Raw genomic sequence first — 22,350 nt, 5'->3', positions numbered from 1 at the left:
GGAAGGACTTTGCTGTGCTTCCATAAGGGTTTCCTGGAGGAGGCTGCCCAGTGGCTTCACACCTTCTCCCCCAGCACTTTCAGGTGGTAGATGATCACACGGCCAAAAAAGTCAGTGAGGTCCTCAAACGTTATCTTTAGCTGGTCCACTTCAGTAGCTGGTACAGGGAAGGTGTGAGCACAGCAGTCAAGGGAAACAGGTGGCTTGTCGCTTAACCCTGCCAACTCCTACCCAGTCAGACCTAGCTCAGACACCTAGCTGTGGGTCCCTGAGATTCACACAGAACAGATTACCATAAGCTCACATCAGATGAAGTGATGCAGGCCTAGAAGCCACTTGCTCAAGGCAGGACCTGCAGCTTTCAGAGGCACAGACCACCCCACCCCAGAGGCCACGGTAGGATATCTGAATTGAGTTATTGTCTTCAGGGTAGAAGTCCACAATCTTATTGAGAGCCTCATTCCTCTGAGAACCTGCAGCAGGGAAAGGGGCAGACTGTGAGGCCAGGGTGTCCCCTCCACTCCCTCATCTCCCCCTCTTCCAGGGCCTTCCAGTACCTTCCAGGTGGCCCAGGCGACTGGAGAAACCTCCCTGGAATTGGATCTGCAGCTGGGAGACACAGATCCGCTGGGGAAACTCTAGTATCACCCACTGGGAGGGGCCCTGGAAGTACACCGGAAGACAGGCCCACAGTCACTCCAGGCTCAAAGGAGTGCTATGCCCTCTCTCACATAGTTGATTGGGGGATGGGGGGGGGGCTCTTTCAACACATGTTCCCTCCTGGCCAACCGGGCAACCCAGCTGTGGGTCCCCTGGAGTTCTCAAGGCACTCTGGACGCCTAAATCTGATTCACATGACTAGTGGAGGACCTCACCTGGTCCGAGTTCCAGCACGTCTCCTCGTCCTGGTCGAACAGGTGCTTCTTTCCAAACTGCCGGGTGTTGCGATTAAGCACTGAACTCACCCTTGAGACATCAGAATCAGGCCGAGCAGAGGGGCTGAACCCAACACTGAGGGCCCAGCCACCACAGGGTCCGCCCCCTCCTCATTGGCTCCACAAACCCCCAGCTCTGTTTACAGAGAGCTCGACCACCACTGCCCACCCCCACCTCACGGGGCTCTCACCTGCTCACTGTGTCTGCACAAACCAAAGAGTGGGCCATTTCAACTCCACAAGACCTCGGCTTAGCGCGGGTTCGAATCCCGGCGCCAACGCATCCACAATAGTGAGACCTTGTTCACGCCTCTGAGTTTGAACGTCCTCACCCGCGACACTGGATAAGAACCGTCACTGCCCCTCCTCCGATTCCAGTCTTAAATGTCGCCTTGATCACCCCCTTGCCGCAGAAATTGGGGGTTTGGGGGACACTGCCAATGATCCGAGACCAGGAGTCCTGTGGGTTTTGGGGGCGGTCGCTCCGGCTCCGAGCCTCACTTTCTTTAGGAACAGAGAACCAAAAGCTGGAAGCGGAACTGCAGGGACGCCGCGCAGAAGCAATGCGACTCGGGACGCGGCGCCGCCGCCGTTCCAGGGCGGGTTTGACCGGAGCCTGGCCTCTCAGCGTCCGCCTCTTAAAGGGCCCGCGTCCAGTGAGTTAAAAAGGCGGACACCTAAAAGCAACTGTTTGTGGACTGAATGTGGGATGCTGTCCCTTGGTGCCCGCAGGTTTTGGAGACCAATATATATATTTTTAAATCCTCACCGGAGGACATTTTTGCATTTATTGTCAGATACAGCGGGAGTGAGAGAGGAAGGAAGAGAGAGAGAAACATTGATGTGAGAGAGACACATGGAGTGGTTGCCACCCATACGACCCCAACCGGGAGACAAACTGTAACCCAGATACGTGCCCTTAACGGGAACCAAATCGGGGACTCTGGTCCGCAGGCTGATGCTCTAACCGCTGAGCCAAACTGGCCAGGGCCCGATATACTTTTTATAATGATGTGATCCTATCTGGGGAAGTCTGCCAAATCCATCTCCTAACTGCTAATGAAACCTGGGAACCCATGTACCTTACTGCCTCCCAGAAGCCAAAGAAAGGGTTTATGATATTGCAGATACAAGAAGTCTTCATTAGCCTCATGTGTCCTGGTTGGGACGGCTTTCAAATCTGTCTTCTCAGTAAATGCTACCTGGGATGGGTGTTTTGGAGGAGGGGGCATGTGGAGTGGGTTTTGAAGGGTGAACAGGAGTTTGCCAAACCAGATTACACAACCCCTCAGAGACCAGGCTAAAGATTTGGTTCACTGATTCACTGAACAACTGCCGCTCCCTACTGCCCAGCCCTGTGTTGGTTGATGCTGACTCAGTTCCAGCCCACCAATCTGGGTAATACAGAGCTACACACACACACACACACACACACACACACACACACACTCCCATCCCCATGGGACCAGGGCTGAGCCAGGTGGAGGGACAGTGCTAGGGTAGTTAGGGTAGCAGGAGTAAGAGAGCTTTCTGGGAGAGGGGATATTGTACCTACACCTTAATGGGTGTGTAGGAATTAACCAGGGTGAGAAAAATCTGGGGGGTTGGGGAGTGGGGTGTCCAGGCAGGGAGAACAGTATAACCAAAGGTCTGGTTGGGTGAAAGACCATGAATTTGAATAAAATATGTGGAGCCAGATCCTGCTGGGCTCAGAGCAATCACAGAAGGTGTTTGAGAAAAGGCAGGATACCATATGATCCGCATGAATGGAGGGTTCTGAAACAGATCAGCCACTGCCAGGAGGCTCTGGTTCCTGGCTTCAGCTAAATGGTCTGGAGTCCAGCCCCTTTCTTCAAGGGCTGGGATAATGGTCCTCCTGGCATTCTACTAGCATCTGCTGGAGCCCACTCCAGGAGGGGGTGCTGGCTGGGAAACTGGGACACTAACGGAAGGGCTGCTCCATCAACCCTTGCCTGCCAGGATTTCCTTCATTCAGTCAAGATCTGGTGCCATCCAGACCTGGCTCTGCTGGTCTCAGGATCAGGGTTGGAAATGGCAGAAAACACCTCCCTTACCCCAAAGGAAGTCAGGAAGAACATGGACCCTGGAGAATCCCATTAAAATCACTAACTGGCTGTGTGATTGTGGAAAAGCATGTGGACCTCTGAGTCTGTCTCCTCATCTGTGAACTGGAGGGAATTCTATTTCTAGAACTGCTGGAGAATTTAGTGGGCTCTTTAGAATGACACATGACAACAGTGCTGACCTTTGTTGAGAGCTCACCCTATGTTTAACTTGAAGCCACATTTTGTCGCCATCCACTGGCTCATTAAACCTGCTGTGCTGGTCCATATCACCTACATTTTACAGCTGAGGGTATGGCCACTTGGGCAAGGTTCCCCAGGGAAAATGTGCTTGCCCTGGGGCCCTTCACATCACTACTGGTCTTGGCATGGAGCCGCCTTGCCCACTGGGTTGAGGCCAGCTCATACCCTCTTCCCACCTCCTCACCCCACTGGTGCCTGGACATGAAAGAGCCTCCTGTTTCTCCAAGAAATTACCAGCTGTAAGCTCCCAGCAGGGCAGCCAAAAGAGGTCCATTCATTTGCCTGAGTGTGGAGAGACTGGGCACTCCCTCCCCCCCTCACCCAAAGGGATGGAGCAGAGGGCACTCTTGAACAATCAGGAACTGCTATTCTGGTTCACTGAGGGAAACCAAGGCACAGAAAAGCAAAGTAACTTGGCTAAGGTCATCCAGGGGGACCAGGATTCAAACCCCAGTCTGACTCTGGAGTTCCCTTCACTGGGCTGAGTTCTGTATTTTTCAAGAGAAGAAATGGAGGCTTAGAGAGGGTCAGGGATTTGCTATAGTCACACAGAATGTATGGGTCAGCAGGGACTCTCTCTGGGAGGGCAGCCCCACCAATGGCAGAAAACAGGTCACACTTCCCATGAGTTTGTCATCCTTAAGCAGGGCAGGGAAAGGCCCTTAAATAGCTTTGAGCCTTGGTTTCCTCCTGGGGAATAGGTTTAATGTTGTCCCAAGGCCCCAGCCTGGAGAGTCTTCAAGGGTGAGTGTAATGGTATCCCCTGGCCAGCAGCCCCCTCGGGAAAGGTCTGGATCTGATTTTATTCACTGGGGTCTGCCTGGGGCCAGCAGGGCTGGCTCAGAGTATACAGATGCTCCCTTGGTGCCAGCTGGACTTGTAGGTCCTGACAGGATGGGAGTCTGGGTAAGTGAGGGTAACAGTAGGAGTGGGAGGGGTGGGTGGGCATGAAGGGACTGAGGTGAGCTCATTGGGAACACCCGGGGCCACGACTAGGTGTGTTGAGTGGTGAGCATGAGTGGCTTTGCTGAGTGTGGCCCTGGAGATCTGTATGTCTTTTTTTGTTGTTTTTTTATCCTCACTCGAGGACATTTTTTTCCATTTTTTGTTCAGATAGAGTGGGAGGGAGAGAGAGGAAGAAAGAGAGAGAGAAACATCAACGTGAAAGGGACACATTGAGTGGCTGCCACCCGCACGACCAACCAAGGCCCGGGACAAACTGCAACAACTGAGGTACGCGCCCCTAGCGGGAACCAAACCCGGGTCTCTCTTTACCGCAGGCCAACGCTCTAACTGCTGAGCCAAACTGGCCAGGGCTGTATGTCTTTATGTTGGTGATATGGTGCCAAGTGATCATGATTAGGAGCTGGCTGGTTGTAGGTGTGCCTACACAGTTGTAAACATGGCTGGATGTGAACAACATGGGGCAAATGTGGGCTGTCTGTGGCAGCCAGGAAGGCTGAGGTACAGGGGCATGTGAACAGCAGTGGGTGTTTAAGTGTGAAGGGACTCTAGGTGGGGCTGGACTCACAGTTGTGAGTTTGGTTGTGCAGCAGGCATGACTTGTGTGTGGCAATGAAAGTTTGTGTGTGGCCTGTGTGACTTACTATGTGACCTTGCCTGGTGTGGTTGTATATGAGCCCCCTGTGTCTGGGATGTAACTGTGTGTCATGTTGTTTGTGACAGTGTATATGATAGATGTGAATCTGGTTGCATATGCTATGTCTGTGTGTTGCCTTGGATATGTTGAGAGGCACATAGGGAACACTGTCCACCCCTGAGACCCAGCTCTTCTGGAGGGTCCAGCTTGCTCTGGCTTACTAGCCTTCTCCCCTGCTCCCTCCACCTACTCACAGCAGCCCCTGGCCTAGGGCCCCAATGTGTGTGTGTGTGTGTGTGTGTGTGTGTGTTGGGAGAAGACAAAGAAGGCACTCAGAGATGGGGGATGGCTCACCCAATCCCAGAGCAGTTCTATAAATAGACTAGCTCTTTGAGCCCAGCAGATTCCCAGGCAAGGCTGCCTCATTCAAACCCCAGCAACAGCCCACCCCTGGGCCCCAGGCCAGCCCCTCTAAGCTCAGCCCTGGCACCAGCCAGGGGGACCCAGGGGTAGGGGGAAGGGGGAGTTGAGTGGTAGGGGGGAGTTAGAAGTGGGGGTCAGCTTGGCTCTGAGGCCACAGACTTGGGCTCCCACTTGACCCATACTGTGCAACCATAATCCATGCTCCTGAGCCTCAGTTTCCACAGCTGGAAGGTGGGCAGTAGCATAATAGCAGCTACCATCTTGTGTATTTACCTTCCATTTCATTCCTTTAGCAACCATGTACAGTAAGGACTCTTAATTATCTCTATTTCAGATAGGGAAGCTGAGGCACAGAAAAACGAAATGGCTGGCCCAGAGTCACTCTGTTGGGAGAGGTGAAGAGGGGTTTGAATGCAGGACTTGTAGAGGCCAAGCTGCCTGTTCCATGCACATCACACAACCATATCCAGACCCCAGTCCCCTGCTGCACCCTGTCACACTAGCCTGTCACTTGCAGGGACATCAGAATGCTCCCTGACCTCCATCCCTCCTCTGTAATGAAGAGTTAGACAGTAAACAAAGCATCTACCTCCAGACCAGCAGGTTGGGTCCATAGGCATGAGAATTGACACGTAGGGAAGCCTGGGCAGCCTTGCTTCCCCAGGGTCTTTCCTTATCCTTCATGTATTTTCATGCCCTCTTTGGTAATTTTGCTGAAACCATCTTGTCTCCTGTTTGTCTCTCCCCCCACCAGACTGAGATTCATGCTCAGAGATACGAAAACACACACACAGATGAAGGACCCTTAGACACACAGACCCTCTGCCCAGTGCAGTCCATAGTCAGCTGTGAGAGACTGGAACCGTGGGAAGGAAGGTAGGGGAAAGGGGCTGACCTCTAAGCTTTTGTCCCCTTTCATTTTCATTGTGGTAAAATACACAGAACATAAGATTTACCACTTTAAAGTGTACAATTCAATGGCATTAAGTATATTCACATTATTATGCAACCATCACCTCTGTCTAGTTCTAGAGCATTTCATCATCCCAGAAGGAGACCCTGTACCCATTAGCAGTCACTCATCTCTTCTCCCCCAGCTCCCTGGTAAACACTAATCTACTTTCTGTTCCTGTAGATTTGCCTGTTCTTAATATTTCATATAAATGGGATCATAAAACATTCAGCCTTTTGTATCTGACTTCACTCAGCATGATGTTTTCAAGGTTCATCCACATTGTAGCATGTCAGTGCTTCATTTCTTTTTATAGCTGAGTAACATTCCATTGTATGGATCTAGGCTTTTTAAGATTGGGATCTCCCGGCAAAGACACACATATGCCCCTGTGACAACAAAAATATTCCTGTGACAACAGTACCTGGTCCACAGCAGGTGCTCCATAATGCTGATTGGACAAAGGAATGAATGAATGGTACATTCTGGCTGGAGCTGGCAACAACAGCTCGGGTATGACACACCTGGGCTTCCACCTTGCACATATCTTATCAGCTGTGGAACCTAGGGATCTACTTATACTTCCTCTCTTTAAATGGGATAAAGTAGCCTCGTTGGTTTGGCTCAGTGGATTGAGTGTTGCCCCATGGACTGAAAGGACCCAGTTCAATTCTCAGGTTAGGGCACATGTCCTGGCTGTGGGCTCAATCCCCAGTGGGGTGCATGAAGGAGGCAGTGGATAGATGTTTCTTTCTCAGGTCGGTGTTTCTACCTCTCTCTCCCTTCCTCTCTTTCTAAAAAATCAATAAAAACATGCCTGGCCAGTGTGGCTCAGTGGTTGAGCATTGACCCATGAACCAACAGGTCGCTGGTTCGATTCCCCATCAGAGCACATGCCCAGGTTGTGGACCAAATCCCCAGTGGGGAGCATGCAGGAGGCCACCAATCGATGTTCTCTCTTATTGATGTTTCCATCTCTCTCTCCCGCTCCCTTTCTCTCTAAAATCAATAAACAATTAAAAAATAGCCCTGGCCAGTTTGGCTCAGCGGTTGAGCGTCAGCCTGTGGACCAGAGAGTCCCGGGTTCAGTTCCCGCTAGGGGCACATACCACACACACAAAAAATAAAAATAAAATAAATAAATAAATAAATAAAATAAAATCAATAAAAACATATTTAAATTCGCCCTGGCCAGTTTGGCTCAGGGATTAGAGCAAAGGCCTGAGGGCGAAGGAGTGTCGGGTTTTATTCCGGTCAAGGGCAGGTACCTCGGTTGGGTTCCCCCAGGCTTTGGGCAGGGTCCTGCGGGTGGTGTTGGGGGCAACCCGTCAATGTGTCCCTCTCACATTGATGTGTCTCTCTCTCTCCCTCCCTCACACTCTATCTGAAGATAAATAGAAAAATATCCTCTGGTGAGGATTAAAAATAAAAACATATTTAAATGGGATAAAATAATAACTAGTCAAAACTGCTTCAGTTGGTGGGAGAGAGCCGGGTTAGAATCCCAGCTCTGTCTTTCTCCTCCATATGACCTTGGGAGTAACTTTGTGTCCCTGGGGCTCAGTTTTCTCATCTGTAGGATGGGTCATGCCCACCGTGAAACATCTGGGGTCATTTAACTTGGTTCCTGGGGGTAAGTGAAAGAGAGGAAGTAAGGCGCAGTCTTCCCCAGGGTAGGGCAAGCAGTGGAAGGAGCAGGGAGCGCGTTTTAGGCGGAGGGGGCCCCTCCCTCTCGCAGCCGGAGGCCCCGAGAGGCATCGGCGCATGCGCAGAACAGCCCCGCGGCCCTTTTATAAGCGCTGAGGCGGTGCTGGGGCCCGTGGAGCGGAGGGTGCAGAGGCTAGACCAGGCGTGCCAGAGCCACTCTAACCGTCCTTTGTGCCGGGCAACCGCCCTGGGATGCATCTGAGCTAGGAACCAGGTGGGGGTCCGTCGCAGGGAAAAGGCTATGTTGGGGGAGAGGTCTTCGGGATTGGGGAGGGAGCCTGGGATCAGAGAGACGCCCCCAGAATGGGGAGGGGTCTATGGGAGAGAGGGAAAGGGAGCCCCGGGCTGAGGAGAGAACGCAAACTGGGAGGGGGCTTGGGAATGTCAGAGGCACTTGGATTTGGGGATAAGGTTGTCTAGGGAATTTGGAACAGATCCCATGGTGGGGAGGGGACCTGGTTAGGGGTAGGTCTCAGAATTGGGAAGGGGGCACTGGGAACTAAGGCCAGATAAGGGAACACCCCGAGTTTAGAGAAAAGGGGGACACCGAGATGCTGCGTGGACTCTGGGACAGGGCACCCCAGTGTCTAAGCTAAAACACCCCAGGATTTTAAGTGGGGATTCCCAGTTTGCAGATGAATGGAGGATGCCAGGCTGGACTGCAGCGGGAGGGGGCCCCCATATCATCCTTAGCCTGATGGAAGGGGTTCTGCACTGAGAGCTAAAGACCATGGGAAGAGGTACCCTGTGGTCTCCTGTCCTTTTGGCCCATGTCCTATCACCACATCCTGACTCAGGGAGAAGGCTCTAGGGGCCCCATCCCAAGGTGTTCCCTGTTGTTCCCTCAGACCTGGAGTTGGGGTGCTGTGCCTTCTCCCAGGGAACATATTGGATTTCCCATGTGAATACTGAGTCAGTATCCCTGAAACACCAGTTATAAACCCCCAGGACTTGTGAGGGGCACCAGTCCAAAAAGGGGGCTGCCACAAGCACCTCCATATCTGATGGTTTCCTCACAGTGAGACACAGACCCTTGCCTCACCCCTTCAGTTCCATCTGTTCATGTGGTTGCATGTGGAAGTCCCAGTTTGGTTTGGAGGCACAGGCACTGGGAAGTACGAGGCTGGCATCCCAGACCCAGCCTGGGCAGCAGTGACCCCCATTCCTGCGCGTAGGGCTTTGTTCCTCTCAACAGCATTAATGGGAGATAGCCAGGCTGAGGAGAATGTTGGTGCTGGGCCCCAGCGGGGGTTTTGGGGGAAGGGCAGAGAGGGAGGGGTGGGCAGATTGTGGGACCCCAGAACCCAGCAGCCTCCCTGGCTCTGGGCATTCCCAAATGGAAGATGACCCTCCAGGAGGTGGGGGCTTTGTGTGTCTACCCTGTGATGGGAGAGGGTATGTATTTATTGGGGGAAGGTATCTGGGATCCTCTGTGAGTCTAATGTGACAGAGATTGTGTCTTTGTCAGGAAACTTGTGCCAAGGGCCACAACACCAGGTGGCAAAATGATGTGTGCCCATCAGTCACCAAGGCCACATTTATTCAGCCTGGGTTGTGCCAGGGGTTGGCATTGCCATATGTGTGTGTGAAGAGCTGTGCCTGACGGTGTGGCCTCATCAAGGGGTTTATGTGGGGAGCCTGAGAATGTGGGTGTGTGTCTTTGTGCAGAAGACATGCTGCCTGCCTTGTAAATACCCATATTGTCTCTCTTTGTTAATGTCACTGTGAATCTTTATGTGTGTGTGTCTTTCTCTCCTGGGCTCTGAGTCTGGGGTATATGACTGCATTTGTGTCCCATGTACACAGCAAGGTTCCTCTCCATGTGATTGACTGTGTGGACCCTGGGTGTAGGGGTTTGAAATGTGGTCAGCGTGCAGAATTGGACACTAAAGGGGAGACATTGGCAGGGGGTCGGATTCCAAAGGGGCAGTCTGGAATGATTTATTGAGCCAGCTTCTTTTCTCCTCCAAGGAGTTCCATGATCACGCCTATGCACTCACATACTCCGACTCCCTACCAAGGGGCACTCAGACCCACACATCCAGAGATCACAGGGGATCCCCTATGCTCCACCCAATGCACAGAGCTGCTGGGGACTTGTGCACAAGTCCACACACCACAGGGCACAACCTTATGGAGATCCTCACCTGACACGGCACCCTGATGCACACCCAGGCACAAACACAAAAATGCCTGCTGGCCAACTCATCCTCACTCATTGTCCACTGAGACATGAGACAGGAGATAGATGTGAGAAGGGAAGGACACACATACACACATACACACACACACACACACACACACACCCTCTGCATATCTTCCTGCCTACCCTGCAGACCCCTACTTGCATATGCATGAGGCTCATGTATTATTGATGAGGGGACAAGCCCCAGACAGCTCTGTAAATGCTCACCTCTGAAGGCCCTGGGAAGGAGATATTTTAAGAGAAAGGATGTGGGTGTGTGAGGGTGCAAGTAGAGGGAACTGTGTGTGGGAAGGCATGTGTGTCTGTGTGTGGGGGTGTGCACCTGAAACTGTGTCTCTCACCATGTTCGACTACCTCTGTATATTTAAGTATATACATGAGGCTTTGTGCACACAAAAAAAACCTGTTTTTTAATTCAAAATTTCTAGGACTTCACATATCTTAGTTCATTTTATGCTCACAGTAATTCCATGAGGTACATGCTGGGTAATACCCATTTTACAGGTGGGGAAATTGAGGCACAGAGTGGTGATGCAGTGTGTCTAGAGTCATGTAACATGTAGGGAACAAAGGCAAGGCTTATAGTCCTGTAATCTGGATATAGTCTGAGCTCTTAACTATAGTGTGTGTGTGTGTGTGTGTGAGAGAGAGAGAGAGAGAGAGAGAGAGAGAGAGAGAGAGAGAGGAAGAGAGAGAATTCTCGGGCCCTCCTGGGGCAGGTGCAGCCCAGAGTCCTGCCCCATCCTCTAATACCCAGCCAGATGGTCCCAGTGCCTGGCCTCTACCCTGCTGTGCAGCCCTAAGCAAACAGCTAGCCATCTCTGGGCCCATCACAAGAAAAAGACAAAGTGGGCACTACCGCTGCATTGCTGCCCGAGTTCAGCACCACGGACAGGGCCCGGGGCCGGTCTCCCAGAAGAAGCTTCTGGGAGCTGGGAAGGGCCTTATGGAGTGGGCCAGCTCTCCGCAGCAGACCCTCATTCTGGACTCCACCCACACTTCCCTCTAAAGGCTATTATTTTATTGGGGAGAGGTGCAAGGGCTGGGTTTATGGGTGATAATCTACCTCCCCATCTGCCCCTTCCTCCTGAGCCTGGTGAGTCTGTCCAGAGAGGCCCCCTTTTCAGGGTTTCTAATCTCTGAGAGAGTGAGAGGTCAGGGAGGCCACTACTGTGCCCCCGTGCTTGGAGTGGACCTTGCTTACAGTTCTCACTCAATAATTGTCCACTTTACACCCATGGGCCACAACCCCTGTAGAAGGCTGGACCCACAGCTGGAGTCGCTATGGACCTAGGAGGCATCTTCACCAGGCAGTGTGAAGTCAAGGGGGAGGGGAGGGTGGGCAGGGGCAAGGCCCCGTCCTCCAGCTGGGACTTGGCAGCACCTCAAAAATCCCAGAAACCAAGAATAGAATCTTGGCGACAACCAAATCCTGGAATTGAAGCTGAGAATCGTGTCATTCAGGAAACCCAGATTCAAGGCTGGCTTGGAGGCCAGCCTGTTGCCAGGACTGGGAACCCCCAGGCAGACTGAGACTGGCTGCTGCCCTTTAGGAGACCCCCCCCCCCAAATCTGATGGTGGAGGTCAACTTGAAAAATGGGATTTTGATCTTGCTTCTGTTAAGGTCAATAGTAATAATAACAGCTGAATTTTACTTCCTTGTGCCAAGCATTTCTAAGCATTTTATGTATTGACTCATCTATTCCTTTCGACTACCTGTTATCCCCATATGACCTATGAAGAAACTGAGACACAGAGAAGCTAAACTATTTGCCCAAGGTTGCACAGCAAGGAACTGACACAGAGACAACTTCAGGTTCTGATTCACTCCAGCACTCATATTTCTGACCATGAGACATCATTGCTGGGATTCTGAAGTCAGCTGATTCTGGGTTTGGGTCCTGGCTCTGCCCTTGCTGCCTGTGTTATTTTGAGTGACACACTGGTCAGTCTGAGCCCCAGTTTCCAGATCTATAGAGGAGGGACTTGATTTTTACCTGCCAACTCTCTGAGAGGGTTGTGTTCACCCCCCTCTCCCTTCCTTCCTCTTCTTCTTGATCTAGGTCCAGCATGGGGGCCATGACTGTCTGGGCCTCAGGCCTTCTGGTGCTCCAGATGCTGTTCTTGGTGGATGGGGAACAGGGTGAGTTGGCCTGTGTGGTGGGAGAGGTTGGGGTCTGGACAAAAAGGCTCAGCTTTTTAACTCAAGAGCCTTCTCCTGCTTGCTTAGTGTAGAGAATAAATGAGAATAGATGAAAAACGTCTTTGAACAGTCAAAAGCTAACAAGGCACCTGAGAGGTTATTTTTAGTCATTGCCAGCAAAGACTGGCGGTTCCTGCCTCTCACCATTTGCTATGATGTGCTGGGGAGAGAGAGAGAGAGAGAGAGAGAGAGAGAGAGAGAGAGAGAGAGAGAATGGGAATGGAGGGGAAGGGAAGGAGAGGGAAAGAAATGAGAGTAGAAGAGGAAGAGGGAGTTGGGAGGGAGGGAGGAATGAGAATAGTGTGTACATTGATTAGTGATGCCTGTCATGGACAGGGCAATAGAAATAAAGGTCTGTGTTCATCTCCCTGGCATCTCCCCAGTAGCGGTCAAAAGCCCAGGCTTTAGAAATGCCTCCTGAATTGCTCTGTGGCCATAGGCAATTACAGTAATGTCTCTGAGCCTCAGTTTCCTCCACAATAAGAGAATGATGACATGGCTATTTCTGCAGATGGTTATGAAAATCAGATGGGCTGCTTGCTATCTATAAAGTGCCTGTTACATAGAAGGTACTCCACAATACCATTTCCCTCCCAATGGTTACCTCTCCTTTAACTTCTGGAGAAACTGTGGCTCAGAGAAGGACAGTGACCCTCATGGCCACACAGTGAGTCAGTGACAAAGAGTCACTGGCCTCTGGGACCTGGACTCTGAGTGGAGGCAGAACTACAAAAGGATTTGACCTCATTCTTCCTCTGCTGTTCAGAGACTGAGGTGCAGATCACAGGTCTGTGCACTGCATCATGATGTTTAGGCAACCTAGTATCTCTGGCCTCAGTCTCCCTACCAGTAAAGTAAGGGAAATAGTCTCTGCTGGTCCTTGACTCTGAATTGGGTCTCTCTCTACCTTCCCCACCCCAGGCACACAGGACACCACTGCTGTTGCCACTGCTGCTGCTGAAAAGGGGCTCCACATGCAGAAGGTGGGGTCTGGTTCTGTGAGAGCTGCACTGGCGGAGCTGGTGGCCCTGCCCTGTCTCTTCACCCTGAGGCCACGGCCAGGTGCAGCCGGAGAAGCCCCTCGGATCAAGTGGACCAAGGTGCGCACTGCATCAGGCCAATGGCAGGACTTGCCTATCCTGGTGGCCAAGAACAACGTGGTTCGAGTTGCCAAGGGCTGGCAGGGACGTGTATCTCTGCCCGCCTATCCCCAGCACCGGGCCAATGGCACGCTGCTACTGGGGCCCCTGAGAGCCAGCGACTCCGGGCTCTACCGCTGCCAGGTGGTGAGGGGCATCGAGGATGAGCAGGACCTGGTATTCCTGGAAGTGACCGGTCAGTTGAGGGCAGGGGAGGAGTCAAAACTGGGAGGGGGAAGGGCTGAACCTGAAGCCCACCCAATGAATATCACCTTAGAAATCACTCCCTGAGCCCTGACCAGTTTGCTCAATGGTTAGAGCATTGGCCTACGGTCCAAAGAGACCTGGGTTTGGTTTCTGCTAAGGGCACGTACCTCGGTTGCAGTTTGTCCCCGGCCCTGGTTGGTCGTGCGGGTGGCAGCCACTCGATGTGTCCCTTTCACGTCGATGTTTCTCTCTCTCTCTCTCTTCCTCTCTCTCCCTCCCACTCTATCTGAACAAACAATGGAAAAATGTCCTCGGTTGAGGATAAAAAAAAAGAAATCACTCCCTGAACAATGATTCCCTTTCAATATTTCTGATAAAGTCACAAAGCAAGTCTCCACAGGTACTACCCTCTCTTTAATATCTCTCTCTTCAGTCTCTTGTGGACCACAGGATTCCAAAGGATTTCGCAACCTTGTTTTAAGTCCATTTCATGGTAACCTATTTTCACAGGAGGAAAAGGATATTAGCTTTCTGTTTAAAATAGGAATACATATTTCCTTTTAAAATAAATTTTGTTTTATTTTATTTATTTTTAAATATATATTTATTGATTTTCAGAGAGAGGGAGAGAGAGAGAGATATAGAAACATTGATGAAAGAGACCCATCCATTGGCTGCCTCCTGCACCCCACCCCCCACTGGGGATGGAGCCTGCAGCCTGGGCATGTGCCCTGACTGGGAATTGAACCAGTGACCTCTTGGTGCATGGGTTGATGCTCAACCACTGAGCCACACTGGCTGGGCAATAAATTTGTTTTTAAAAAGTAAGTTTCTTTTTTTTTTTGATCCTCACCCGAGGACATTTTTCCATTTTTTGTTCAGATAGAGCGGGAGGGAGAGAGAGAGAGAAACATCGACGTGAAGGGACACATCGAGTGGCTGCCACCCGCACGACCAACCAGGGCCGGGGACAAACTGCAACCAAGGTACATGCCCTTAGTGGGAACCGAACCCGGGTCTCTCTGTACCGCAGGCCGACGCTCTAACCGCTGAGCCAAACCGGCCAGGGCATAAGTTTCTTTTTTTAAAGTTGATTGAAATATAAAATAACAGTTCTCAAACACCTATTTAATCAATTCCTGTGTTAAATTCTTGCTGTTGAAATATCCAGTGTAGTTTCTGTTTTCCTAACTTATCAAAGTGAACAAGGAAAAAAATTTTTTTTATTATTAAAGCGAAGTCCTAGAACAGAATGTGGCACAGTAGATGCCCAATAGATACTTAAGAAATGACTCAGTAAATGGATTGTTATGTGGAAAACATCCTGTGGATTCCTGTGGGAAGTCAATGTCGCTTAACCTCTGTTGGCCAAGGGCAAGTCTCTGCATCCCATCCTGGAGTATAGTTTTCTCCTACCCAACAGTGTCTCACTGCATATTTTATGGGGTTAACCAGTCATCCCCTTTCCAAGGCCTCGCTTCTCAAAACCAATTAACCTCAAAGAAAATTGGTAAGTGACGAAGGAAGGATTTGTGCAACTCATTCATTCTGTCAAATATTAATTGAGCACCTACCATATGCCAGTCTGGTGCCAGGGCCACTGTCATGACTGAGATGCAGCTGCCACTTTCTAGGTGCTCTCAGTTTGATAAAATGGAGCAAAATGTTTCATTCCTTTGTCTTGCTCAGCCATTTCTTTCATTCCTAAATCAGAATTTGAGTCACAGATAGCCCGTTCAATAATGGGCTTCATGTCCTGACACATGTCACCTCTGTCAGGAAGCCTTCTGTGCCTTCATTCCTAGGCTGGGCAATAACCACATGTGATCTTCCATTGCTACCAGTGATTCCCCTATCAATGCATGTACTTAATTCCTAAATGGCAAAATCTCTCTCACTTTTCTCCTTGTCTCCTGTCACCTTCAGGGCCTAAACCTGGGCATGAAGAATGCTATCTTTGGAGTCAGATTTTCCAAAATATAAATTTTGGCTCTGCCTCAAACTGGCTGTGTGACCCTGGCCATGTCCCTGAACTTCTCTGAGCCTTAATTTCAATGAGATAATACTTATAAATGCGTTTTATGTAGTGAATACTCGACAAATTCTAGCCTTTTATGACCATTGTTATCAGTTTCATCACCTGTGAAATGGCATATCCCCTATCACTTCTCACCATTGCCCTAGTGCCATGTTTGGTGCTGAGTGAAGGAAAGTGGTACAGGGCAGTATAGGCAACAGTTCTATTATTATTAGACTGAGGGTTGAGTGGACATTCTGCAGAGGGAGGTCTGTTCTTGAAGATTCCAGAATAAATCGGCCACCTATCCTGGATGTTTCTTCACAGGTGTTGTGTTCCACTACCGGGCAGCCCAGGATCGCTATGCACTAACCTTCGTCCAGGCCCAAGAGGCCTGTCGTCTCAGCTCAGCCACCATTGCAGCCCCACGGCACCTGCAGGCTGCCTTTGAGGATGGCTTTGACAACTGCGACGCTGGGTGGCTTTCTGATGGCACTGTTCGGTGAGGGGATACACATGGTGTGGAGATAGAGCTAGCCCCTGGGCAAAGATGGTTCTTAGGGGCCCCAAGGGCACATATCCTGTCTTCCCAGGTATCCTATCACCCAGTCCCGTCCTGGTTGCTATGGTGATCGTAGCAGCCTTCCAGGGGTGAGGAGCTATGGGCGGCGCGACCCAGGGGAACTCTACGATGTGTATTGCTTTGCTCGTGAGCTAGAGGGTAAGTCTGGAGCTGATAGAACCCGACCCTTCCCTGAGCCCCTGTTAACGTCCCCAATCCCATCCTTCTCTAAACCTGCAGCCAACACGGGCCCACCCCTTCCCTGGCCTTTCTTCCCTGCCCCCCTCTCTTCCTTCCTACCCCACATCCTCACGCGAGCCCCTCCCTCTTTCTGATGCCCGAGATACCTCATTTGTAACAAGAAGCTAAAGCGGCGTTTTCGGTCAGATCTGGGCTATTTGGAGTGAGTCCAACTTCCTGGCTGGGCTCCAGGGCAGGGTCCTCCAGGCCCCTCGGACCTCTGCTCACGTCTTCCCGCGCCTTCCTACAGGCGAAGTTTTCTACGTGGGCCCAGCCCGCCGGCTGACCCTGGCCGGCGCGCGTGCCCAGTGCCGCCGCCAGGGTGCCGCGCTGGCCTCGGTGGGGCAGCTGCACCTGGCCTGGCACGAGGGCCTGGACCAGTGCGACCCGGGCTGGCTGGCTGATGGCAGCGTGCGTTACCCGATTCAGACGCCGCGTCGGCGCTGCGGGGGCTCCACCCCGGGCGTGCGCACCGTGTACCGCTTCGCCAACCGCACTGGCTTCCCGGCACCTGGAGCGCGCTTCGACGCCTACTGCTTCCGTGGTGCGTGGGAGGCCACTCCCGGGGGAGTGCGTCCCTGGTGGCCACACCCAAGGGCTCGCACCTCGGTAAAGGCCACGCCCCCGGGAGCTTTGCTTTCTGGTGGAGGCGGAAACTGGGCAGGGGAGGGACACATGGACCTGCTTCGCGATAAGCCACGCCCTGGGTGAAGGCCGCGGGCTTGAGACAGGCTTTCCCCTGGAGCCCCACACTGGGAGTAGGAACGTGAAGTCTTGTTAGGGTGTGGGCCTATAATTCCCAAGCCCCCTGAAAGACACATCCCTGTATGGAGCGTATCTTACGTAGAGCTATGCTCACAAGTAGTCCTTGAGGAAGTGATACCTCGGCTAGCCATGCCCCCTGAACGAGGCCACATACCCATGGACGAGACCAGGGATGACCCATGCACTTGGGGTGGAGTAACAGCCTCAAGCTGCAAACCTCAACTCCCAAGAGTTAAATCTTCTATGTAAGGGGTGGGGGGTGAGGGGTGGAATCCCTTTGTAAAAAGGACAAGTCCATTATGCACTTTCTCCCCCCACCCCCACGGGGGAGGAGCCAAGGCCCAGGTCTGACCTGCTCCGAGAGGTGACCACTGCTTGAGCTTTACCCATGACCCTTTATGGGACCAGTTGACTCAGACCTTGACAGTGGCGCAAGCCTGAACTGTAGGGATAACTTTGCACCACCCTCCCTCCATCTGGGGGAATTCCAGAACCCGCCCAGAGAGACAGAGGGCCATTGAGAGACAGAAATACACAGAAGGTTTGTGCTGCAGTATGCTAGAATGTGGTTAGACTTCAGGAAGAACTTCCCAACCCCTGAACCTAACACAACCTCTTCTGCTTTCTCCCACAGCTCATTACCCTACTTTACAACATGGAGACCCAGAGACCCCCTCATCTGGGGATGAGGGGGAGATTCTGTCGGCAGAAGGGCCCCCAGCCCAAGAACTGGAGCCCAGCTTGGGGGAAGGGGAGGTGGTCACCCCTGACTTCCAGGAGCCTCTGCTGTCCAGTGGGGAGGAAGAGGCTCTGATCTTGGCAGAGAAGTGGGAGTCTCTGGAGACCCCCAGCCCTGCCCTTGAGGTTCCCACACTAATCTCAAGGCCTTCCCTGGAAACTAAGGAGGTGTGGTTGAGCAGTGTGGTCCCCTTCTCCAGCAGCCTGGAATCAAGCACTTCAGCTGGCATGCACAGCAAGGTGACTCCAGCCAGCCCCACACCTGAGAGGAGGGGGCGCTTTAAAGGGCTGAATGGACGCCACTTCCAACAACGGGAATCCCTCCAAGGGCAGGAGGGGAGGCTTGAAGTCAGTGCCCAACCCCCCACACCAGAGCCTGCTGGGAATCATGTGGAGCCTCCTCTGGCTACCGGAGCCACAGACTCCTTAGGGAGTGGCAGGAGCCAAAGTCCCTGGGCTGTGCTGTCCAATGAGGTGGATGTGCCTGGAGCTGGTGAGTGGGATCCAAGGAGGAGGTGGGACTTGAGTGGGGGAGGAGGAGGAGGCTTTGAATCCTAGCTAGGTCCCCTGGCCTCAGAAGCTCTTTCCACCCCAGGCTAAACTGAGAAGACATTCAACAGAAGGAACTGCTGAGAAATAATTATTCCTGTTGATATTGTTGCAGGTTCCCCTGGTAGCAGGAGCCCCACAGAGCCCTGGATGTGGCCCCCAACAGTGGTCCCACGAAGCATCCCAGGCCCCATCAGAGCCCTTGGTCTTGAGCTGGAGAAAGCCAAGGGCCCCAGTGTGAGGCTGGCCAACCCCAAACTTTCCTGGTCCCCTTCAGAGGCCACTGCCCTAGCTCCCAGCCCTGCAGAGGATCCCAGCAGTGCCTCCTGGGAGGCATCCCCCATGGTCACTTCCCTAGACCTCCCTGTCATGGCCATGCTTCGTGCTCCCAAAGTGTGGCTCCTACCACACCCTACACCCCACCTTACCCAGACCAATGGGGTCATGGGTCATAGTGAGGCCATGGTCGATGCCCCACCCTCTCTGGCTTCAGAGACCCAGGCTGGTCTCCCGGACCCCATCCATCCAGAGGTATATTCCTTGCCCCCCTCCTTGGGCCTGACCGGACAAGGTAGAGAGGCCACGTTCCTGTCATTCAGTGACCACAGAGAGGGAAGTCCCACGCCCTCCTCACAGGTAGCTACGGACACACAAGCTGGAGCCAGTCCTAACTCCCCCAGGGCAGACTTTGGAGAAACTGGAGGGACCAGCCCCACTGAACTCAGCAAAGCTGAGCACCTCAGATCCAGCCCACAGGCTTCTGTGGATGGGAATGTGGCAGTAGATTTCACTTCCATAGAGACAGCTACTGAGCCCATGGGAGGGAGAGAAATCTCAGGGTCTGAGCCTGGGGTCTTCAACACAGCAGAGAGCCCCACTCAAGGCTCACAGGCCACTTTGGAAGAGGCACAGGGCATGTGGCCCTCACTGCACATTGAAGAGCTGGACCCCCGGTCTCCCTCTGCATCCTCGGGGGACCCTGGAGTCTCCCTGAGTTTGGAGCCTTGGGCTGCTACAGATGAAGGAGGTACAGTGGGTCCCATGGATTCCACAGCCACAGTGGACCCCAGTGGTGCTGGTAGGATTTGGGAAGTTGGATCCCACATGGTTGAAAGAGCTGAAAGCCCCACCGTGAGGCCTCAAGTGGCTGTGGATAAAAATGTGGTGACGTCCCTCATGTCCCTGGACCAGGGGGACAAGGGTGGGGTCCTGGCCACGTCCATAATGTACTTCTCCAGCTCCCAATCCCACCCAGAGCAGGAAGGCCAGATGGTGACCCAGGGAACACTGGGAGCCTTAGCCCCTCCACATGAGGGCAGCCCCCTGGGGGATCCCACTCTTCCTCCTTGGACACCTACAGCAGCCAGCATGGACAAGCCTGTGTCAGTGTCCTCAGGGAAGCCAACAGTGCCATGGGACTCCCCCAGCACCCTGCTGTCTGCCCCTCGGGTCCTGGACAAGTTTGAGCTGGAGGTCCTTGCAGGGAGTACCAGTGTGGAGGAGACAGCAAGTGGAGAGGAGCCGGCCCTGCCAGGGGCCCCTGCAAATGGGAGTGCAGAGCAGAGTGAGTTCAAAGTTTGTGGCCTCATCCAGCCCACTGTGGTCAGGGCTTGGGGACCAGGGGAGCTCAGAGTAGAGAAAAACGGTTGTTCCTGGGAGCCTGGGAAGGTTTCTAACAGGGAATGACATTGGAGGTGGGAACTTATCAGGTGAACTGAATTTCAGAAATGGTATTCCTGGCAGAGGCACCAGCCTGGACAAAGGCAGGAGATTAAGTTGATGTGTTCTGAGGTACAGCGAGTGATGGGAAAATGTTAAGGCATTGCATGGAGTTAATTTGGTTCAATTAGCAACTCATGTTCACGGCCATACGGAGCTAGACAGTACTGTGCAATGTTGGGAGCTGGACTTAAGTGATACCCCAGTTTGGGGAAGATAGAGCTCGATACAGGTACCCCCCCAGGTGGGGCCAGATGGAGGAGGCATAGTGGGAATCGCAGCTGGAGTTCAGTGGTGCGGTTTGTGGGGGACCTTGAGCCATAGAAAAAGTGGGCACTGGGAAGAGTGGGAGTGGGGGTCATAACCCCCATTATAGACAGCAAACTGAGCTCAGGGAGAAATGTCACTACCAGCCAGTCAGTGGTCAGACTTCAGTGGGAGCCTAAGTCTGCATAAGCTTTAGCTGCTGTTTGCCCAGAAGAACCTAAAAAAAGCCACTACCCTGTTCTCCTGGAGCCAAGTCTGCCTGAAGCTCACCTTTTTTAGGTCCTGAATTTTGAGCTGGTTTTTTTTTTTGGTCAGGTGAGCTTTAAAAAAATATCAGCATCTAATTGAAGGGCACTTCTTCTGAGTTGCAAAACACTCTTTTTGTTGTTGTTAATCCTCACCTGAGGATATTTTCCATTGATTGATTTTTTTTATCCTCACCCGAGGACATTTTTCCACTTTTTATTCAGATAGAGCAGGAGGGAGAGAGAGGAAGAGAGAGAAACATCAACGTGAAAGGGACACATCGAGTGGCCGCCACCCGCATGACCCAACCAGGGCCGGGGACAAACTGCAGTCAAGGTACGTGCCCTTAGCGGGAACCGAACCCGGGTCTCTCCCCGCAGGCCGACGTTCTAACCGCTGAGCCAAATTGGCCAGGGCACCATTGATTTATTTTTATTTGATTTTATTTTTATTTTTTAAAATATATTTTTATTGATTTTTAGAGAAAAGAAGGAAGAGGGAGAGAGAGAGAGAAACATCAATGAGAGAAAAACATCAATTGGCTGCCTCCTGCACATCCCACAACCTGGGCATGTGCACTCACCAGGCATCAAACCAGTGACCTCTTGGTGCATTGGTCATTGCTCAACCACTGAGCCACATGGGCCAGGCTCCATTGATTTTTATTAATCCTCACACAAGGATATTTTTTTTCCATTGATTTTTTTTAGAGAGAGTGGCGGGGGAGGAACATTAATGTGCGAGAGACACATTGATTGGCTGCCTTCCACACTTGGGGATTAAACCTGCAACCTATGTACATGCCCTTGACCCTCAATTCAAGGGCTGACACTCTAACCACTGAGCAACACCTATCAGGGCACAAAACACTTAATAACACAATTGGTTTTACACTCGCTCCCTTCTTTGAAGGCAAAGTGTTTGTGATGGAAATAGTAGTTGAGGGTTTTGTCACCCACCCTGTCATCTCTGGGCTGTGTCCCAGGCTAGATTTTCTTTTCTTAGATGCTCAGGCAGCAGGCAGACACTGGACATGGACACATGAATTGATAAATGCTGATGCTTATTGGTGAATGCCCATGTACTTGGCTTATGTGATCACTTTACTGGAATCATCTTAGTTAATCCTTATAATGTCCTTGTGAAACAAGTTCTAGTGTGATCCTCACTTTAGGATGGGGAGATTGAAGCATAGGGAGGTCAAGTGACTTGTTCAGAGTCATGCAGCTGGAACTGTCAAGGATAAGATTTGAATCCAGGTCAACTAACAACACGGTCTCTGTTTCAATCACTAGGCTATACAACAAGTATTCATTGGTGTACAAAAAAAACCTGAGGTTGCCCTGGCTGGTTTGGCTCAGCGGTTGGAGCATTGGCCCACAGACCAATGAGTTGTAGGTTTGATTCCAGTCAAGGTCACATATTTCAGTTGTGTTTGTCATTAGTCCCAGCCCTGGTTGGGTCATGCAACCAATTGGTTGTTTCTCTCACGTCAATGTTTCTCTCTCTCCCTCCCTCCCACTCTATCTGATGCTAAATAGAAAAAT

At 51.9% G+C, this 22,350-nt stretch overlaps 2 protein-coding genes across 3 annotated transcripts in view; one reads left to right on the top strand and one right to left on the bottom strand.

The window, feature by feature from the left end:
• Nucleotides 1–24: 24 nt before the first annotated feature.
• LOC118615247 (nuclear receptor 2C2 associated protein) lies at nt 25–1,481 on the bottom strand. 2 transcript variants are annotated; one of them, XM_036240008.1, is made up of 5 exons: nt 1,127–1,481; nt 876–1,011; nt 558–663; nt 406–473; nt 25–173 (listed from the first exon to the last, which is right to left on the bottom strand). In XM_036240008.1, the coding sequence occupies exons 1-5, from the start codon at nt 1,162–1,164 to the stop codon at nt 57–59; spliced, it is 465 nt and encodes a 154-aa protein (XP_036095901.1). In that variant the 5' UTR covers nt 1,165–1,481; the 3' UTR covers nt 25–56. The 2 variants fall into 2 exon arrangements, with proteins under 2 accessions (XP_036095901.1, XP_036095902.1); XM_036240009.1 differs by having other exon boundaries at nt 876–966.
• Nucleotides 1,482–8,101: 6,620 nt separating this feature from the next.
• NCAN (neurocan) overlaps nt 8,102–22,350 on the top strand; it is a 28,067-nt gene continuing 13,818 nt past the window's right edge. Inside the window, exons 1-9 of the mRNA XM_036241016.1 lie at nt 8,102–8,158; nt 12,215–12,294; nt 13,276–13,689; nt 16,045–16,219; nt 16,311–16,438; nt 16,770–17,063; nt 17,919–18,515; nt 18,687–19,155; nt 19,237–20,135. Of these exons, the coding sequence (XP_036096909.1) occupies nt 12,222–12,294; nt 13,276–13,689; nt 16,045–16,219; nt 16,311–16,438; nt 16,770–17,063; nt 17,919–18,515; nt 18,687–19,155; nt 19,237–20,135 (3,049 nt within the window). The 5' untranslated portion in view covers nt 8,102–8,158; nt 12,215–12,221. The remainder of the gene's footprint in view (nt 8,159–12,214; nt 12,295–13,275; nt 13,690–16,044; nt 16,220–16,310; nt 16,439–16,769; nt 17,064–17,918; nt 18,516–18,686; nt 19,156–19,236; nt 20,136–22,350) is intronic.

The sequence above is a fragment of the Molossus molossus genome, unplaced genomic scaffold, assembly GCF_014108415.1.
Source record: "Molossus molossus isolate mMolMol1 unplaced genomic scaffold, mMolMol1.p scaffold_m16_p_4, whole genome shotgun sequence".
Lineage (NCBI taxonomy): Eukaryota > Metazoa > Chordata > Mammalia > Chiroptera > Molossidae > Molossus > Molossus molossus.
Note: the sequence above shows the minus strand (reverse complement) of the source record. Positions and strands in the feature narration are given on the sequence as shown.